The sequence below is a fragment of the Oncorhynchus keta genome, chromosome 28 (genome assembly GCF_023373465.1).
Source record: "Oncorhynchus keta strain PuntledgeMale-10-30-2019 chromosome 28, Oket_V2, whole genome shotgun sequence".
NCBI classification, from domain to species: Eukaryota; Metazoa; Chordata; class Actinopteri; order Salmoniformes; family Salmonidae; genus Oncorhynchus; species Oncorhynchus keta.
In genome coordinates this window covers 59662683-59682567 of record NC_068448.1, presented here as the reverse complement: position 1 = coordinate 59682567, position 19885 = coordinate 59662683, and the positions used below count along the sequence as shown (strand labels likewise).

The 19885-nt window shown below is 42.7% G+C and overlaps 1 protein-coding gene across 3 annotated transcripts; it reads right to left on the bottom strand.

Annotated features, from left to right (window-relative positions):
• Positions 1-4111: 4111 nt before the first annotated feature.
• Positions 4112-18458, bottom strand: LOC118361621 (calponin-3). Of its 3 annotated transcripts, none has more exons than XM_052483343.1 (7): positions 18214-18458; positions 7661-7782; positions 7186-7252; positions 6644-6781; positions 6307-6423; positions 5813-5959; positions 4112-5496 (listed from the first exon to the last, which is right to left on the bottom strand). In XM_052483343.1, the coding sequence occupies exons 2-7, from the start codon at positions 7762-7764 to the stop codon at positions 5125-5127; spliced, it is 945 nt and encodes a 314-aa protein (XP_052339303.1). In that variant the 5' UTR covers positions 7765-7782; positions 18214-18458; the 3' UTR covers positions 4112-5124. The 3 variants fall into 3 exon arrangements, with proteins under 3 accessions (XP_052339303.1, XP_035597594.1, XP_035597595.1); XM_035741701.2 differs by having other exon boundaries at positions 18233-18452; XM_035741702.2 differs by having other exon boundaries at positions 18093-18228.
• Positions 18459-19885: the final 1427 nt, after the last annotated feature.

The following is a 19885-nucleotide window of genomic DNA, read 5'->3' as shown; positions in this document are numbered from 1 at the left end:
AAATCATATTACGCATTCCTGCGCCTGTCTCCCGAATACCTCATACCAACATGACACATAGATTAGGGATCACTGGCCACTTCAAGGAAATGAAACACCAGCCACTTTAATAATGTCTCCGTATCTTGACTTACTCATCTCATATGTATAAACTGTACTCAATACTATTCTACGGTATCTTAGTCACTGAGTACATAATAGTCTTCGGGGTCTGGAATGCTTGTTTCAGGCTATGGTTGTGTAGTTATTAGCTTTCAACCAACTAAAGGAATTCTACCAAAGTACAGGTTATGTTACAAAAGCAGAAACGTTAGTCATGTTTGTGTGGTGAGATAGGATCGAGACTGAAATAGTCTCTGCCTGGTACTCTTTACACTCTAGTCCTACTGTTGAGTTTTATATGTCAGTAGTAGGATTTGCTTCTGGCCCTCTCACTAATTGACAGTAAAACAGAGGATGCCTTCTAATTGTATTTCCTCAAATTGAATCTGAGGTATTCAACATCTCACTGGGAGAAATACTGACTCCATTGTTCGCCCATGTTGCTGTCACTAACTCACAGCGTGGTGTTTGGACTATAGAGATACCAGATTCCCTCTGTTCCCCCATGGTTAATGTTGTATTGTCTCACCCAATGTCAACATGCAAGGAAATCAGGTCTAATTGCTAGACAGAGAAACAAGTAATTTACAGATAATGGCGTATGACTCTCATCCAGCACCCAGCTGGTTTAGATTAGCACCAGCCACAGAGGGCTGAGTTAGTGCACCTCTCTTCCCAAATGAAGACACAATTTGGGCTTCACACGCGAGGCTAATTCTTAGCACGCTAGGCAACTGAGAAGCATTATAGATGCTCTACTCCTTCATTAGAGATTGTAAGGAAAAAAGTGGGAGAATTTAGTACAACATTCGTATGTTGATGGCGAAGCAAAGCTTTGGTCTTTCCAACCAGATGCTAACATTGCAGCAGAATGTACTGTGTCTTGGATGTGACCATGAGAAAAAGATCCCGAGAACCTTTTAGTACAGGTTATGGTGCAATGGTGGTTGACTTTGTACTTGTGCACATTCTCTGAGTCTGAGCAATGCAAACGTTTTGCTAACAGCCATCCACTGGCATGTGAGGGAGGATAGGGCCTCATCATACTCACTCCAAGACCCAACTCAACCTATGTATATTGTTAGATCTGTTTAGTTCACAACTAATGACAGCAGTGAAGGATTTTGTGTGCACTTTGTACATTGTTTGACATGCTGTCATTCAAAGGTATCCCTTGAATACAGTAGACACATTCATTGTCGGTTCATTGTGCAGTTTATTTGACAGGCAGTCAAGCAATTAAAATATGTTTCTATGTCAGGTACAGCAATTCCTCTTTTTAAAATGTAATCTTACAGGTTCAGGTTCACTGGGCTAGTAAAGGGCTCCTGGCTCCCGCAAAGGGACTTCCACTGGTCTTGGATCAGGGCCCAAGTCTCACCAGTAGTGACTGTATCTCATGATGATCACCAGCCCGTCAGCTGCAGAAAATGGCCCTACACACACGCACACGCACACACACACACACACACACACACACACACACACACACACACACACACACACACACACACACACACACACACACACACACACACACACACACACACACACACACATCCCCCTAGCCTCCATGTCCATGTATCTGTCAGGAGCCTGATATATCCTCCCCCTAACCCCTGTTCCCCTCATCCCCTGTTCCCCCCCATCCCAGGCGAGATTCGTTGAGTTACAGCCCGAGGAGCAGCTAGCTGGAGCTCTCAGCTAATAAAGTCCAGACCTCGGAGAGACGCTAGCCCACAGTCTCCTTCTTTTCTATTGTCTTTGGAGGCAACCAACCATCCATCATGTGTCATTAATTCCCTGCGCGGCTCTATCACGTTACACTGTAAAACCAGGCCACTCGAGTAATATGAAATCAATAGAAATATGCACGGTGGTATTATTACCAAAATATTTTTCAAAATATGCATGGTTGATAACCTGAGATGAAGCTAAAAGCAGTTTCAAACCACAGACCCTCCGTCTGAAGCCTGGTCCTCTCATGTGTTGACTGGTTGGAAGATCTCTGGGCATTGAGAAACGATGAGGCTTCAATGTCAGCCACAATGCTAGATTTCCTCAGCTGCAATGTGAATACACACCACTGTACCTTCTCTGTTACCTATTAAAATCATTGGTAAACTTTCTCAAGTTACTGTAACTGACCAAAAGACACCGCAAATATGGAAATGAACCAAGACCGAAAAGTAGTCTCTTAAACAGTAACAGTCCGTGGGTAATGGTTACCACACATCGTTTATCAAAGACCTTCAGTACACAGGCTTCCTGACATGTTTTTGGCCTTGAGCAGTGTGTGTGTGTGTGTGTGTGTGTGTGTGTGTGTGTGTGTGTGTGTGTGTGTGGCTAGGTATCAACACAGTTTGTGTTTGCCTCCCGCCATGCTGCAGGACTGGTCGTTTCGAGTTCTGCCTTGCCTTTAAAGGCCTTCCTACTGCGGTTGCTGCGGTAACCACCTTATTTGGACTGCTTTCTCTAAAATTGAGTCTTGCGTTTTCGTCCTGGATTCCAAAGCTCACACACAAAGCACTGATTATTCCCAAGCAGTGAACTGACTGGGGCTAAAAAAGGAGACAGCTCTTGAATGAATGCCATAGTTTTCTCATGAAGCCCATTGGTTGAGATGGCATGTCACTGTCCTTGGTGTTACGAAGCCCAGTATGGACACACAGTCTGTTTGACTAGCTCTTCACATGGCTGGACACACAAGAGGTCAGCTACCAATAACTATGACGCAGTGTATAAGTAGGCATGATTCATAAACTGTGATAGTGTGAATTTGACAATGGAAAGCAAACAAGTGGATTTCAAGAATTATAAGACCTTGAGCGATGTACTTAATATATAATTGTGGACTCAAAGGAAAAACACTTTGTACATGCATTCCCACTAAAAGTTAATGGTGTGGCGTGTAACACAATATGTTAGGTCTGCCTTTACAAAGCCAGTAAACCATATGCTGCAGCTCTTAACATTCCATCCAGATTGAGGCCTTGAGTGAATTACCATACATCGCCTTTTTGCAGACCATGTCCAACACTAACGCTCCACACATACACACCATGTCCATAACACAGACAGCCACCCTCAGAACTGACTCACTCAACCATCCCTTTCCCAGAACACAGGAATGCTAGTTCTCAAAACACACTCATCACATTGCTTTCAGTTCAGCCTTTCTTCTGCTTATTCCATTCAGGAGTGGGACAAAAAGAGAGAGCAGCAAAGCTTAGCTTAATTAAATTCAGTTTCCAAATGTCTGGATGCTGGCTGAGCTGCTTGTCCTCTGTCATGGTTGTTTATTGGCTTGGATCTCTGGCCAAGCCATTGGAACAGTTAATCAAGCTCTACTTTACTGTCACAATTGAAAAACAATTCCTGAGAAGCAGCATAAATGCAGTTATTTATTTAGGCCACACAGACTGTAGTTAACATTTTAATGATTCATTTTCAACAGTATATGACTAAAAATGGTCAGTAATTGATATATGGAGGGGCACATCAGGCAGTAATGGCATCCTATTCCCTACATAGTGCAATACTTTTGACTAGAACACTGTTAGCCCGGACAAATCCTATGACTTTATTTTGCAGACTTATTTTTGTTTCACTTTTGAGACGAACTGCTGCACTGTGGGACATCGATTCAGGCAGAGGGCTGCTTTCCAAAAGCCGTCTCAGAGACATCCACTGTGGCTAAAGCCTCAAACAGAATATTGAGAGTAATGTTAGGTCTATATGAATAGTTTTAATATACAACCAAAGCTCAGCGATGTTCCAATTCGTCATCATAAAATGTACAAGACTAGCATGCCTTCCTAATGAAATCAAAAGTCCTGCAAGCCAGTTAGTATTAAAGGGCAAATGCCAATCAGAATCACAATGTGGAAAAATCATTCCTGCTTCAGGCATGTCATTTAATTCTGGTTCAATTACATTACCGATTTATATAGAGGAAATTTGATAAAAGATTGGAAGACAGTGCAAATAAAGTTGACAATGGACTATGAACGCTTGGAGAACCAAGGAATAGGCTTTATTTGGAACATACATTTTAGCTTTTAAAAAAAATAAAAAATAATTACATAACAGGACAGGCTGCGTCTGAAATGGAACCCTATATAGTGCACTACTTTAGACCAGAGCCCTGGCTAAAAGTAGTGCACTATATAGGGAATAGGGTGCCTTTTCAGACACCACACTAGTTTATAATGAGAGACATGGCAATAAATACGGTGGGAATGGAGGGTGGCTATAAGAACATGAGACATGGCACAATAAGACTAGCCCTACTGTATGCATCTGGTCTAATGGAATGGCCATTAGAAATTACTCGATTACGCGATTTTAGGAAAATAAATGGTGCAGTGATTTGTATTGAAACATACCAAAAAATTTAAACAGACGAGACGGCCACTGGTTACTCTGAGGCTCACTCAATTGTATTGATGTAAAAAAAAAGGTAATAATTGTTCCTTTTAGGTTGGCAGAAAGCAAAGCAGTCGGTGAATTAATTCCTTTAAAGGGATGATATGATCAATAAAACAAGTCTAAGGGATAAAAAAAAAAGTAGAATGGTTGCAAATGCTACAAAGTTGGCAAAATTATTCTTTACTTCACAGTGTCCCATACTTCATAATGTAATGGTATAATAATATAGCATCTCCAACACTATCTCAGCACTTTATGCTTTAACGACATTGGCATGAACACTACTGCTCAAATGGAAGGAGAGTTGGGGAGATGGTGGAGAAGGAACGCACTCGACAATATTTATCTCTTGTGCTTCAATAAAAAAAATGTTAAAGATTAGCGAGGATAGCAAAAGACTTGCTCTGTTTGTCATCAATAAAATACACTGGTTTAATACTGCTCCGTCTAGCGGTCGTGGTGGTGTTAAGGTGGCGCCGGATTAACCTGGTCCCAGATCTGTTTGTGCGGTCTTGCCAACGCCTATGGTCATTGGCAAGACAGCACAAACTAATCTGGGACCAGGCTAGTGCCAGATGGCCCCGGACAGCCCTAATAGTCGATTCCCTGGTCGATGTTGTTGTAGTGGGCCACATCGCTGTAGTTGTCCTCTTCCTGATAAGCCACTGGGTACTCCTCCCCCTCTCCCTCCTGGAGGAATTCCTCTGCCTGATAGTCACTGTCGCTGATCTCAGAGCAGTTGGTGCCCGTGCCTTGGCTCCCGTTGGTATGTATGATGGGCTCAGTGGGCGAGCCGCAGTACTTGGGGTCGTACACCTGGCGTCCCAGCCCGTACGCACTCATGCCTTTCTGGGATGCCACCTTGTTGGTGCCCATCTGCAGGGAGATGGTGGAGTTGTCAACTGGATGCACCTGCTTATTGTCGAAGATGTCCCGACGCGTTCCCGGGCAGGACATACCAGCCTGGATGGGGGGGGGGGGGGCAAACTTTAGGAGCTTTCCAGGAAAACAGTTGTTGACTTTGATTGTCTTCAAGACAAATATACGTATCAACCATGTGATTATGGCGATGTGCAATGAAAAGCCATGTGAAGTCTCCGTCATATTGTACACTAGATCCCATTGCTCTCCCTTACATTCCCTTGGCTCTCTTGAAAGTAGCACTTGCTAGCTAGTTCCTTCCATTACATAGGTTCCATCGAAGTAGACCCCTATAAATGCATCAGTGTTCGTTCTACCCATAGACATTCACAGTGTTTATATACATAATTGGTTATACCTGGCTGGCTCCTTTGTTGGTACCCATCTGCAGACTGATGGTGGTCTGGTCATAAGGCTTGTCTGTCTGGGACCTTGGGTCGTAAAGATGTCTTCTGGTCCCATATGCTGTCATACCAGCCTGGCTCGCACACTTGTTGGTCCCCATCTAAAACACACAGGAACATAGCTGAACAGACGTATTACACTTACATTTTAGTCATTTAGCAGACACTCTTATCCAGAGCGACTTCACCTAGTTCGTTTGGGGATTAGAACAAGGTTACTGGCCCTTCGCTCTTAACCGCAAGGCTACCTGCCGCCCTACATCTATTACAAGCGATTGAAGAATCAGTTAAATAAGCTACATACAAAACATTCATTAAAATCAGGATGATTTCCATTGGCAAAATATTGAAAGGTATAATAATGAACAAAAAAAAACATTTTATTATATAGGTCACATCCAGTAACAGTCCAACAACCTGTGGCTGTTTGAGCATCATCATGTCTTACCTGCAGTCCGATGACGCATTGTCCAGCCTTGATCTTATCGTCATCAAAATGGCGTGTCTGTTTGTCTGCGTATTTCACACCAATGTCACACGATGTGTGCATGCCTTTGGTCTTTGCCTGTGGAAGAAGATACGAATGTGGAAATATATTGATGCTACAAGTCCCTTGGAGAGAAGGAACCCTATCAGAATGTCTTGATAACACTTCACAGTTAGGTGTCAAAGTCTCTCCCCGCAGACACTAACTGTACCATAACATGTCTTGTATGTTTAAAAAAAAATCTAAATACTATTCAGAATTAAGGAAGTCTTTCTACCCCCCTGGGTATCACACTCACTATGCTAGCAAGGGAGAGCAATGTGCTCTGGACTTGGGTCATGTTGCCGTTCTCAAAAAGGTCGTTGGCCTCGAAGATGTCATTGGGCTTCATGCCGTAGGCCAGGATGGCTTTGATGAAGTTGCCAAGGTTCTCCAGCTGGGGGAACAAAACACAGGTTACAGATAGAAATAGATTGAATAGAGCTGGCACGATTCCCTATTATTTCTGACAAGACAATATATTTTCTACACGTTACATTTCTATCGGAATGTTCTGTGACATTATATCCTCCTGATGGGCATAGCAGAGATGGGGGGGGGGGCTTTAGTAAGAACATCAGGAAGTAATAACTCCATAAAGAAGGTGTTGTGTGTGTGTGTGTGTGAGAGCCAGAGTGAGGAGAGAGAGTCCATTTATTCTCCATGCATGACATATGGCTTGCAGGTCTTAAAACGGTATTAATGAGCTAAACAGCCACCCTTTTGTCTTTGTGCTTTTTATTTTATTACGGAAGACAGTACTCTAAACCACTCCATGTATTGAAGTTTAGGTTAGCCTACCTTGTGCCAGTTCAGTTGTGAGTGGTTAATTTTCTTTATCGAGCCAGGTTGCAGTTTGTTTATCAATCTAAGAAAGAGAGAAGGTCAGTCTATCAAATCTGATTGGTCACGTACACATTTTGCAGATGTTATCGCAGGTGTAGCGAAATGTTTATGCATCTTACACACACATTCAGTTTAAAGTATTCAAGTTCAGTGAAAAATAAATATATATAATCCTTGGGGGGGAAATATGCTGAGGACAATATCTGCAATATGTTTATTCAACTGGAATATACAAACAGACAAAACGCAAATCACCACATCAATCTGTGGATAGACTGGAGTGTGATTGATTACTCATATGTAAAATGCTAGTCAGTCTCCACTCTGCAAACATTAGCTGCAGATCACAGCATAGTGTGGAGGGCGCACACACACAGCAATGTCAACCCTCTGTCACCGTCAGCCCTGCAGTAAACACACAGACACTTACTCTCCCAGGATGACTCCATCCTTTAGGCCCTTCTGGAAGTTCTCGCCAATGGCCATCGCCGTCACCTCCTCGATCCAGAACCGAAGCTCCTCCTCCTTTTGCATGTCATATTTGCCTGCGATCTGAGAAGGTGAAAGCACACAGTGGCTTAGTAAAAGTTGTCAGAACCTAGAGGAGCATCTATGTTCAAGCTACAGGGTTGCATTGGCGTGTTTCATAATGTCCTTTGACATTGTAATAACATTTTTAAAAAAATTCCCCATCGAGAAGACTAAGAATTTGTTAGCAAGCTGGGCTTTTACATACGTGCCCCAAATGGCACCCTATTCCCTATTTAGTGCACCACTTTTGATTAGAGCCCTGGTGAAAAGTAGTGCACGATAAAAGGAATAGGGTGTCATTTCAGCAGAGTAAGAACTGAGCTGTGGGGTAAATCAACAGGCTGGGACTGGGGGGGGCTTAAAGCTCAAATGTTGACCTTCTGTCTGGAAAAGCATAAAAGCCCAGACGTTTGGCTTTAAATGTTGTGCCAACCAGACGTGTATTTTTTTATTTAACGAGGTAAGTCAGTTAACCTCTACGGGATCGGTGTCCCCTCACGCGGGATGGTTGCGCTAATGTAGGCTAATGTGATTCGCATGAGTTTGTAAGTAACAAGAACATTTCCCAGGACAGACATATCTGACATGGGTTGAAAGCTTAAATTCTTGTTAATCTAACTGCACTGTCCAATTTACAGTAGCTATTACAGTGAAAGAATACCGTTATATTGTTTGAGGAGAGGGTACAGTTATTTACTTGAACATTTATTAATAAACCAAATTAGGCACATTTGGGCAGTCTCAATACAACATTTTGAATAGAAATGCAATGGTTCATTTGATCAGTCTTTGCACACACACACACACACACACTGCTGCCGTCTAGTGGTCAAAATCGAAATTGCGCCTAACCTGGAACAGTACATTGTGACCTTTCTCTTGAATTTCAAAGATGATCGAACAAAAAAAAAATCATGTTTTTTTTCTTTGCATTATCTTTTACCAGATCAAATGTGTTATGTTCTCCTACATTCATTTCACATTTCCACAAACAAATGGTATCAAGAATATGCATATCCTTACTTCAGGTCCTGAGCTATAGGCAGTTAGATTTGGATATGTCATTTTAGGCGAAAATTGAGAGAGAAAAAAAAAAAAGGTTCCGATCCTTAAGGAGGTTTAAAGAACAAATTCTTATTTACAATGATGGCCTAACCCAGACAAACGCTGGGCCAATTGTGCGCCACCTTATGGGACTCCCAATCACGGCCAGTTGTGATACAGCCTGGAATTGAACTAGGGTCTATAGTGACACCTCTAGCACTGAGATGCCGTGCCTTTGGCTCCTGAGTGGCGCAGCAGTCTAAGTGATTTAGCTAAGTGATTCATGTAATATAGATTGTTGTTAGAACCTTATTGGGTCCAAACAAACAGTAAAGATGTCAACCGTCCTAGTGAGACCCACCATTACGTCAGAAATGCTTTCAGATTCCCACATCGGCTTCAAAGCCGAGAAAAAACACATTCACGGTGTTCATAAGGGAGCCCATGATGCAACCACGGTTTACTGAGAACTAAAAGAGAAGCTATTTTCGAGACTGACAGACACTAGCACAAACGAAGACACTTAAGGCCATTGGTGTAGTCCGATGTAGTTTTTTCTAGAGCACTTTAATCCTGGTCTATTGCCAGGAAAATAAATGGCAATAATCTATTTATTATGGTTTTGTGTTTTAGTGACAGTCCGTTCTCCCAGGGTCAGCTCACTAAGATGCTGGGTAGCTAATGTGCACCAGGACACAGCTCAGAGGGGAAGTGATGCTATTGGCATCATGGCATGGACAGTAGCCATCGGAGGAAGAGGAAGTGTGTATGTGAATTTGAAGCCAATTACAATGGCATGCTCCTCTTCTTCTCCCACTGCTTTCTCTCCATTACACACACACCACGAGAAGTCAAGGGCTTGGAAACTTTCCAAGCTGGCTCTCTGGATCTGCTATAAATGGTACATTGAATGAGTTGTAATCTACTGTAAATGACTAAGTACTGTAAATTACCCACAATTAGATTGCACAATGCCATGGAATGTTTCCAGGTCCTTTTTACAAATGTCACACTACTGAGTATATTTAACTGTGCTTCGCAGCTACAGTCACCCATTAGTTCATATTCCATTGTAAACAAACACTTCAACATTGGCCTATGTCCTATAAACATGGGCTTTTAACAAGTGCACCACAGTTCACACGGGAGTCAGTTAAACAAACAACCTCATCTCTATAATCTAGTCAAAGAGGAAGAAGACAAAGCATCTTGCCTCCATTCCACTCCACTCCTCACATTATAGTCCATTCTTTGTTTCACCTTTACTCTACAACTGTAGCTTATTCCCAGTGTGCGGATATTAGCTCTTTAGCACCACATGTTAATACTGGGATTCAAGAGCGATGCTATATGTAGGCTATGTAGCAATGTACACCAGGCATTTGAAAGCTAATAAAGCCATTGGGGTAATGACAGCCTTTTAGCACTACTATGCGAGACTGAAAGCTTGAAGCCCATAAACTTGTAGCCAACTTCTTCCCCCTACTCGGCAGAGAAAGGCTTGTTTTCATTTAACTGCAGTTTATCACCCCCCCCCCCACACACACACACACACACTAAATCCTGTCAGCTGGAATGTGAAGGCCGTCACCAGAAAGACATGCCCTCTCTGAAGCGGTGTACGTGTGTGTGCGAGAGAGAGAGAGAGAGAGAGAGAGAGAGAGAGAGAGAGAAACGAGGCCCTGTTCTCACATAATAACAGGCAAAGGCAAATCTTCAAACGTCCCTCCATCTTGTAAAAAGACCAAAGTGGGGTTCTAGTTGCAAAACATGACTCAATGAGAGGACTGGGATGGAGTGGAAGGGTTATAGAGGAACTTGTCCATCCCTTCTGAACAGCTTGACAGCACACTGTCAATTACAAAAATTCATCAGAGGCTTTTTGTGCCACTGACTGATAGCAGCTGGAAGCCAAACCATCACCCGAGAACACATAGAGCCCTCAGAGAAATCAGGGAGGATTAGAGGGGAGAGATTTCTCTTCACTTCTCTCCCAGCACAGCAGTACTAGTCTAGGAACACTGCCAACTCCCCCCAGTTCTCTTATGTGTTGGAGTCGTTAAACAGAAAGCTTCTGAGGAGAAATCTGGAAAGCTACATGGGCTAAACCCCACTGGAATTGAACCCCAGACAAGCCCGTCTTCCACAACCCAACACTGTACTCCAAAGCATTTCCTGATGACGTTGCAGAACCTAGAAAACATCTGGACGGAGAAGAAGGTTTAAAAAGGGAGAAAATGCCCCAGAAGTCCAACACGATCAATTCAATATAGGCTAGATACACCACTGTTGAGGCAATCGTTGTTTAAAATCAATAACATGTGTATCATCCAGTCTGGTATTGTTTCTCTTTGAAACAATTTATAGTGAAAGGGAATTATATAGTCATGAAGTTCCTTACAATTAAGTTATCGGTCCCATTTATACAATATCTTAAAGAATTGAGGGCATCTCCAACAGGGAACTTGACAGAGTCTATGACCAGAATGACCCCCACTTGATTAATTATTTGTTCAATCACACACACATGACGAAGTATTGAACAAACAGTCCAGCTGGTAGTCATTCATATTTAACCACTATCCGTTAGCTCTGAAAATGCTCCGTAGACCACATAATGTGAAGTGATTGGCCGTGCTATAAAATATGTAGTGAACTAGAAAATGTTTACATGTAGTTTGGAGCCTTAATAAAAACCAAACTTGAGACATGTGGAAAGAGCTAGATGTTAATTAAGCAAGAAACCAACTAACAATAACAAAAAAGTCCAACAGAGTCAACAAATCGTAGATTAAGCCTTTAACATGTTGTTACAGGCAATAGTGTTATCACAAATAAATAAGTGCACTAGCTAACATTAGCCTTCATCAAAGTTGAACATGTCAAGGTTGGTGAAACACCCAGTGTCGATTTTGGGGATGTGAAAGTAAAAAAAGCTGAACAATGGTGCCAGGAAAAGGGCTCAATTTCTGTTCACCCCAAAACAGCATCTCAGGGGTTAACGCAACAGAACAAGGAATTCAGGAATCAGTCTCACTGTGAAAAGAAAATCCAGCCTGAACCATAAGCAGGGAGGGAATTGTCTCCTGTCAGCAAATAGCAGGGGAACACTCCATCCCCCAACACTTCTCCCTGCAGCGCTCCCCCACATTGGTAGTAATGGTACTGTGTTTTACTATTTAAAAAGGGGGGACAACCCCACAATAACCAGTCCTCCACCACATATCTGGGTCATTTTCATTTGGCACCAAAGCATAGATAACAGACTAAAACATGGAGGGACTACCTGGACTTTTGAGAAGGACTACCTAGACTCATGTTTCATGTCCTGTTTCAAAGCCAGGGAAGCCCGAGATGGGCCTCATTCAGCCAACCCCGGGCTCCTATCCAGGTCTCCCTGCCTGCTCCAGGGCCACTAGAGAAAACACACATTGAGGTAGAGGAGAGCAGAGGAGATGGACAGAGCTTGCATTGTTGTGTGTCTTGTGGTTCCAAGACTGCACGTCTGCAATCTTTTTCCTGCCAAAGATTCAGCAGAGATATACAACCAAATGCTCTGTTTGCTTGAGGAACCAACAACTCGCCCACCCAAAGACTTCAATGGAGGGGAAAAACAAACATGGCAGATTCAGACCTACATGAATGGCGAGGCTTTGTAGCCCCACTATCTATGATCAACTATTTTAGCAAGCATGTATTAGTGAGTAATCAGATAAATGTGATGGGATCTCCTATCAGACCCGGCTGGAGAAAATATAATATTTACTACTGAAACCCTTTGGGTGAGAAACAAACCTAACATTAAGTTGTTTTTTTTTCTGGGTGGAAATCTTTACTTCCGAAACCTTTGGGCTGAAATGAAAACAAAACGCAACATGAAATTCTCAGGAGGGCTATAGGCTACTTGGTGGTGACCCAACGTCTTCTGACCTCATTAATACGACTCCCTCTTTCACACAGCACCGGATTCAGCTAAAAGCTCTACCCTAACAAGAGCAGTCAAACTAACTTCACCACCCTCCAACTGCTGTAGGAAAGATATGACAGATGTGAGTTCATGTGCTCCCAGGCTCCAGAGGGAATTCCTGCTCTATTTTACAAACACTTGAGAAGTCCCAGCCCCCCCCAAAAAAACACCAGTTAGTCAGTCAGTCAAACATTTGGTCAACACTTCAACCTGATTGGCGGTGATCCCTTGGAAAGCACTGCTGGCTTGTTTGATTACAAATAAGTAAAGTGGTGGTTTGACTTTATAAACAATATGGGCTGAGGAACGTAACTTTGGAACACAGACTGTTCCAAACATTCATCTTCAGCTTTTTCCTCTAACATAATCAAGCAGGAAAGGACCACAACTATTATTCATTTAAAGTGCGCGTGTGTGTGGTTGACTGACAGTTGCTGGTCATCTTTCGACATTAGCAAGCATTTACATTGGAAACTAAGCTGCTTTCCATTTCCCCTTTCAGAATGCACTGGATATTTATCACAATTAGCCCTCAAATAAAGCATGTGTGTTGGCAGCCACCCTGGAAAATATCAGAAAGCACACACGCATTAGAAGAACGAGAGCTAACGTCATTTTAATATTTTCCCGGCTGAGCCAGCGTTTGGCTGTACTAGTATCGCTCATCTGATCCTGTCAAGGTTCAAGAGATTACCTTAACGAAAAGCTTTTCATACCACCACAATGTGAATTAAAGTACAAATGTAAAACAGGGGCAGTAGGTACAGCTAGGAGACATGACGCAGTAGCCTACAACTGTAGCCTGTCTTGAACCACTTTGTGGATCAGATGGACCACAACAGAAACTGTGCTAATTAAGGAATGAGGTGGTCGGGTCTCATTAAGGCATGAGAAACAGATGGTTTGAGCCACAGGATTTTAACTCTGCTTGGAACCACAGCTTAATGAATTTATACTTGTAATATCCCAGCTTCAGGCAGAGAGAGACCTCTCAAAATGACACAAATCATAGGAGAGAGAGAGAGAGCACCATAGCTCAGTGAATTAGAGATCTTTCAGATTGGGTTGTTTGTTGCCGGTTTCCAGGTTCCAATTTCTCACGTTCAGGAAGTGTGGCAATGTGAGACTAGGGGATGTTGGTAATAGAGAGGAATCATTGAGGAATTCTAAGCATCTCTGACATGTGACTTCCAAAGAAGCCCGTACAATACGAGTGATTGCATATATAGTTTCCTCCAGTTTCTGCAGTGTGTATTTAATTAGAGCTTGATAAATTCACAATCTGCTGGAGTGTTTGACAAATTCCTGACTTAGTGTGCCAAAAGTTAACAAAGAAATCTGTCACTTTGAAAGCCAACCAGTGCAAGGCAATGTATGAATGGACTGTGTAGGCTACTCTAACACTGGGTTTGTTGATGATCTCATCGTTCTGCAACACACTTAAAATACAGTAGCCTTGATTCCACTGTGTTGTTCACAAGGTTTTGCGATCCTGGTCAATTTCTCATCAAGGATTGTTGAAAAATATTCATTATCATTGGCCAACAGCAGGCTAAGACTGCATGCTTATCTTTTATCAGGAGAGAGAGAAACATTGGCTGCCATCTGGCACCACTGCTATCAATTCAAACCGAGACAGGGCAGATAGAAACTGTACACGAGACACAGTTTCACATAAACATTACACATGGGCCTGAGTAGGCTATGCGCCTTCAGCCTTGACTGTCCTGTTTCCGATGGATAGGCTGATCGACGATGTCATTATTCAGTCATTTCCTACAGGGGGACAACTTCGATAGCCTAGGCCAATGTGTTATGAACCGGTGGGACATCACATCCAATTTTATTGGTCACATACACATGGTTAGCAGATGTTAATGCGAGTGTAACAAAATGCTTGTACTTCTAGTTCTGACATATTTAACAAGTAATCTAACAAATTCACAATGAATACCTTATACACACACATAAGTAAAGAGATGAATAAGAATATGTACATATAAATATATGGATGAGCGATTGCCGTGCGGCATAGGCAAGATGCAGTAGATGGTATAGAATAGGGTATATACATATGAGATGAATCATGTAGGATATGTAGACATTAAAGTAGTGTTATTTAAAGTGACTAAAGAAAGGTATTAAAGTGGCCAGAGATTTGAGTCTGTAAGTTGGCAGCAGCCACTCTATGTTAGTGATGGCTGTTCAACAGTCTGATGGCCTTGAGATAGAAGCTGTTTTTCCAGTCGCTCTGTCCCAGCTTTGATGCCCCTGTACTGACCTCACCTTCTGGATGATAGCAGTGTGAACAGGCAGTGGCTCGGGTGGTTGTTGTCCTTGATGATCTTTTTGGCCTTCCTGTGACATTGGGTGGTGTATGTGTCCTGGAGGGCAGGTAGTTTGCCCCGGTGATGCGTTGTGCAGACCACACTACCCTCTAGAGAGCCTTACGGTTATGGGCAGAGCAGTTGCCGTACCAGGCAGTGATACAGCCCGACAGGATGCTCTCGATTGTGCATCTATAAAAGTATGTGTTTTAGGTTACAAGCCAAATTTCTTCAGCCTCATGAAAAAACGCTGTTGCGCCCTCTTCACTGTGCTGTCTGTGTAGATGGACCATTTCAGTTTGTCTGTGATGTGTACGCCGAGGAACATAAAACTTTCCACCTTCTCCACTACTGTCCCGTCGATGTGGATGAGGGGATGCTCCCTCTGCTGTTTACTGAAGTCCACGATCATCTCCTTTGTTTTGTTGAGTGAGGTTATTTTCCTGACACCACACTCCGAGAGCCCTCACCTCCTCCCTGTAGGCATTCTCGTCATTGTTGGTAATCAAGCCTACCACTGTAGTGTCGTCTGCAAACTTGATGATTGAGTTGGAGGCGTGCATGGCTACACAGTCATGGGTGAACAGAGTACAGGAGAGGGCGGAGAACGCATCCTTGTGGGGCCCCAGTGTTGAGGATCAGCTGGGTAGATGTTGTTTCCTACCCTCACCACCTGGGGGGGGGTCAAGACCCAGGGTCTCGAGCTTAATGACCAGTTTGGAGGGTACTATGGTGTTAAATGCTGAGCTGTAGTCAATGAACAGCATTCTTACATAGGTATTCCTCAGGTCCAGATGGGATAGGGCAGTGTGCAGTGTGATGGCAATTGCATAGTCTGTGGACATATTGAGGCAGTAAGCAAATTGGAGTGGGTCTAGGGTATCAGGTAGGGTGGAGGTGATATGATCATTGACTAGTCTCTCAAAGCAATTCATGATGACAGAAGTGAGTGCTACAGGGCAATGGTCATTTAGTTCAGTTTACCTTAGCTTTCTTGGGAACAGGAACAATGGTGGCCATTTTGAAGCCTGTGGGCACAGCAGACTGGGATAGGGATTGATTGAATATGTTCATAAATACACCAGCCAGCTGGTCTGCGCATGCTTTGAAGACACGTCTAGGGATGCCGTCTGGGCCGGCAGCCTTGTGAGGGTAAACATGTTTAAATATTTTACTCACGGTGAAGGAGAGCTCACAGGCCTTGGTAGCGGGCCATGTCAGTGGCACAGCATTGTCCTCAAAGCGAGCAAAGAAGTTGTTTAATTTGTCTGGGAGCAAGATGTTGATGTCTGCAACAGGGCTGGTTTTCTTTTTGTAATCTGTGATTGACTGTAGACCCTGCCACATAGGTCTCCCGTTTGAGCCGTTGAATTGTGACTCTACTTTGTCTCTATACTGACACTTTGCGTGTTTGATTGCCTTGCGGATGGAATGGCTAATGGATTTGCCGAAGGGAGGGCGGGCTTTGTATGCATCGTGGAAGTTAGAGTAGCAATGGTCCAGAATGCTACCAGCTCATGTCGCTCATTCGATATGCTGATAGAATTTACTTGGCTCATCGCATTCTACCAACTCTTTGTGGCGGGCCGAGCGCCTGCAAGCTGACCACAGTCGTCAGTTGAACAGTGTTTCCTCTGACACATAGGTGAGGCTGGCTTCTGAGTTAAGTGAGTGGTTGTTAAGAAGAGCGGCTAGGCGGGTCATGTTTCGGAGGATGCATGACACAACCTTCGCTTCTCCCGAGCCTGTTGGGGAGTTGCAGCGATGAGACAAGATCGTACTTGGATAACATGAAGTTGGGGGTAAAATTACACTTTTTATTTTTAAATAACAAATAATTTGATACTAACCTATGTAAGAGTCAGAACTTGTAATACCTTGACCAAAGAGAGACTGTCAAAGAATACAGCAGAGATTCTGTTTTTAGGAGTGAGTTCATGGCTAAGTGATTTGAGGAAGTGACTTGCTGTTTGGGGCAAGTTTCTCAAAAATGTGAAATCACAAATAAATAAAAAAAGTGTCTTTTACATCAAAAATAGAGATTAGGTGGTTACATTTCTCTCATTTATATGGGCTGCCATTTGGCTGAAACACAATTTCAGGATTGTGGCTTTAAACCAGGGCCCAACCCGATAATTCACCTCTCATTGCATTTGTTGTTCAAGTTACAATAAATAACCTGTTATAACATCTCCGACTGACAGAGAAAGCTGTACAGTTACAGTGTAGCCCCCATTGCCACATTTAAATGTGGGGGCATAGCCTACCCATTGCCCCTATACTGCAGACTCTAATGATGTCAGTCTTATCAGTGAGCTGGCTTATTTGGCTCAGGTCAGTTAAAACAGCAAGTGATTTGGCTCCTAAAATGGCTATTCGTTCAGTAATAACCGATCTCTAATGTAAAACCTACAAAGTTGCCTAGCACTATGTCAGATCTTGACATGAGAGTTCAAATATCCTACAGCTTTACATGACGACATTATTAGGCGGCCTGAAAAAAAAAAAAAAAACAACGCACTGCATAAATGTGTGGACCAGAAAAAGTCTCTCACCTTACTATTGTTTCTGCAGTGAGGAATTATAATATTCAGAGAATGTTTGTATAACTTTTCTGCAGTTAATCGTTGTCTGGAGAGAATTTTTAAAAAGGCTCTTTCACAGACGCGATTCGGTTAACTGTTAAAAAAAAAAACGTTCGAACGAACCATCACTAGCGAACTCCTCCCTGTCCCACTGCTACAAACAATGCATTGGGCTTAGTTGGCTTACACTCATGCTACTTCCAGTGATTATTTTTGAAAACACTTAAGTAAAAACAGTTGGTAGTTTAAAAAAAAACAGTTTAATTAATGTGTGAAACTTGTTTTTTTTCCGTCTAAATTTCTGTAGGGGATAGTCCCATATGAAAATGGCCCTTGTAGCCTATTATTCATAACCAAAGATGATCTGCCATAACAGTGCATCAAACTATTAAACCAAGGACGACTCACATGTTCAACTCTGTAGCCCATTTCAGCTGCAGCAGCAATTGGTTGGTTCAGTTGGTTTATCCATAACGGCAATAATTTACAAACCAAAATGTGGTTATAAAAAAACAAACAAATGATTTACTTTTTAGTTCTTTACTCACTTTGCTTTTCACCTCTGCTGATAACCCGTAGGCTGGTCCCTTATTGAATGAAGTCATATTTGTTTTAGATTTACAACCAAAGTCAATATCCACTGCTACAAAGTAGCAAAAACGATTCCTTTCGGTTACTTTGTATCACACAGCGTAGTTCGGCGTCCCGTTCAGTCAGTCCAAAGGAGGAGTTTAAATCCGTGCAAATGTGTGGACTGTGAGTATCGCAGAGGCTGGTCGGACTAAAACTTCTCGCTTCAATACCTCATTTTTGTTTGGAAAAAATTTCGCAAGACCATTGACGGAGCCTTCCGAGCCAATCAGAGGAGCGGATTCCACATACCTCTCCCCATTGTTGGAGGCTGCTACTGTAGTGCCTTTCTACGGAAGAGAATGATGTTACTGATTTTACCAGGCACAAGCTATCCTATGTTATCTGATTTTACTGTCCATTTGGTTTGACATTTGATATCTAATGATGTTGTTGTGGCTACAAACTTCACTGATTTACACTGAAAAAGGAGGGAAATTAAGCACAGCATAGCCTATAATACATCTTTAGGTAAGTAATAGGTTTAATTTAATTGTTTGATGATTTGTAGGCTACTAAAAGAAACCAAACACTGATTTATTTACTTACATTCCCTATAATAAGCATATATTGACAAAACTGATCTTGGTGCCTCTTATTGATTGGATCACTGCAGCCTTACATGCTTGTAAAATAACAAATTCTTTCAATCTTGGCTGGCTGCCACAAAACTTATTGGTGCAATAATTTGCCCCATGAAAAATAGCCAGATTGCCAATCAAAGTGTTGAGTCTGCAAATTTTCCTCCATCCAAGCAACACACACGCACACACACCCACACATACACACATAACACACACGCACACACACACACACACACACACACACACACACACACACACACACACACACACACACACACACACACGCACGCACGCACGCACGCACGCACGCACGCACACACACACACACACACACACACACACACACACACACACACACACACACACACACACACACACACACACACACACACACACACACACACACACACACACACACACACGCATCTATCTTCCTATGTCACTCAACCTTTGTGGTGTGTATAAAGGGACCCTATTTGAAAGTATGCCATTTGTCTGTTTCAGGTTCTCAGGTAATTCTCTAGAACAGAATTGGTTTCACAAGCTTCAACACTCAACCTGTTCAACTGGTAAAGTAGATGGACAGAGTTATTTCCTTCTGCTTCCATCCTGGTACAGTCACCTTTAAAGGCAGAGTGCAGTCAAAAACATGATTTTCCTGTGTTTTACATATCTCCACACTATGAGGCTAGAATAATACCTTGAAATTGTGAAAATTACGATAATGCCCTTTTAGTGTAAAAGCTGTTTGAAATTACGGCCTGAAATTACGGTGACATCACTATGCGGTAAATGAGTTAAGGCCAATAAAAAAGAGAGTTCCAAACCTCTCTGCCAGTAACAGCAAATGTTCACCCTCCGATAGGTTCTAAATTCTAGCAACCTATGAAACCAGAGGTTGACCCCTCTCTGAGGATAGGGGTCACCATAAAACAGAATTTAGACAGCATTTAATGCCCTAAGTGACATTCATCAGGCTCAGGCCGA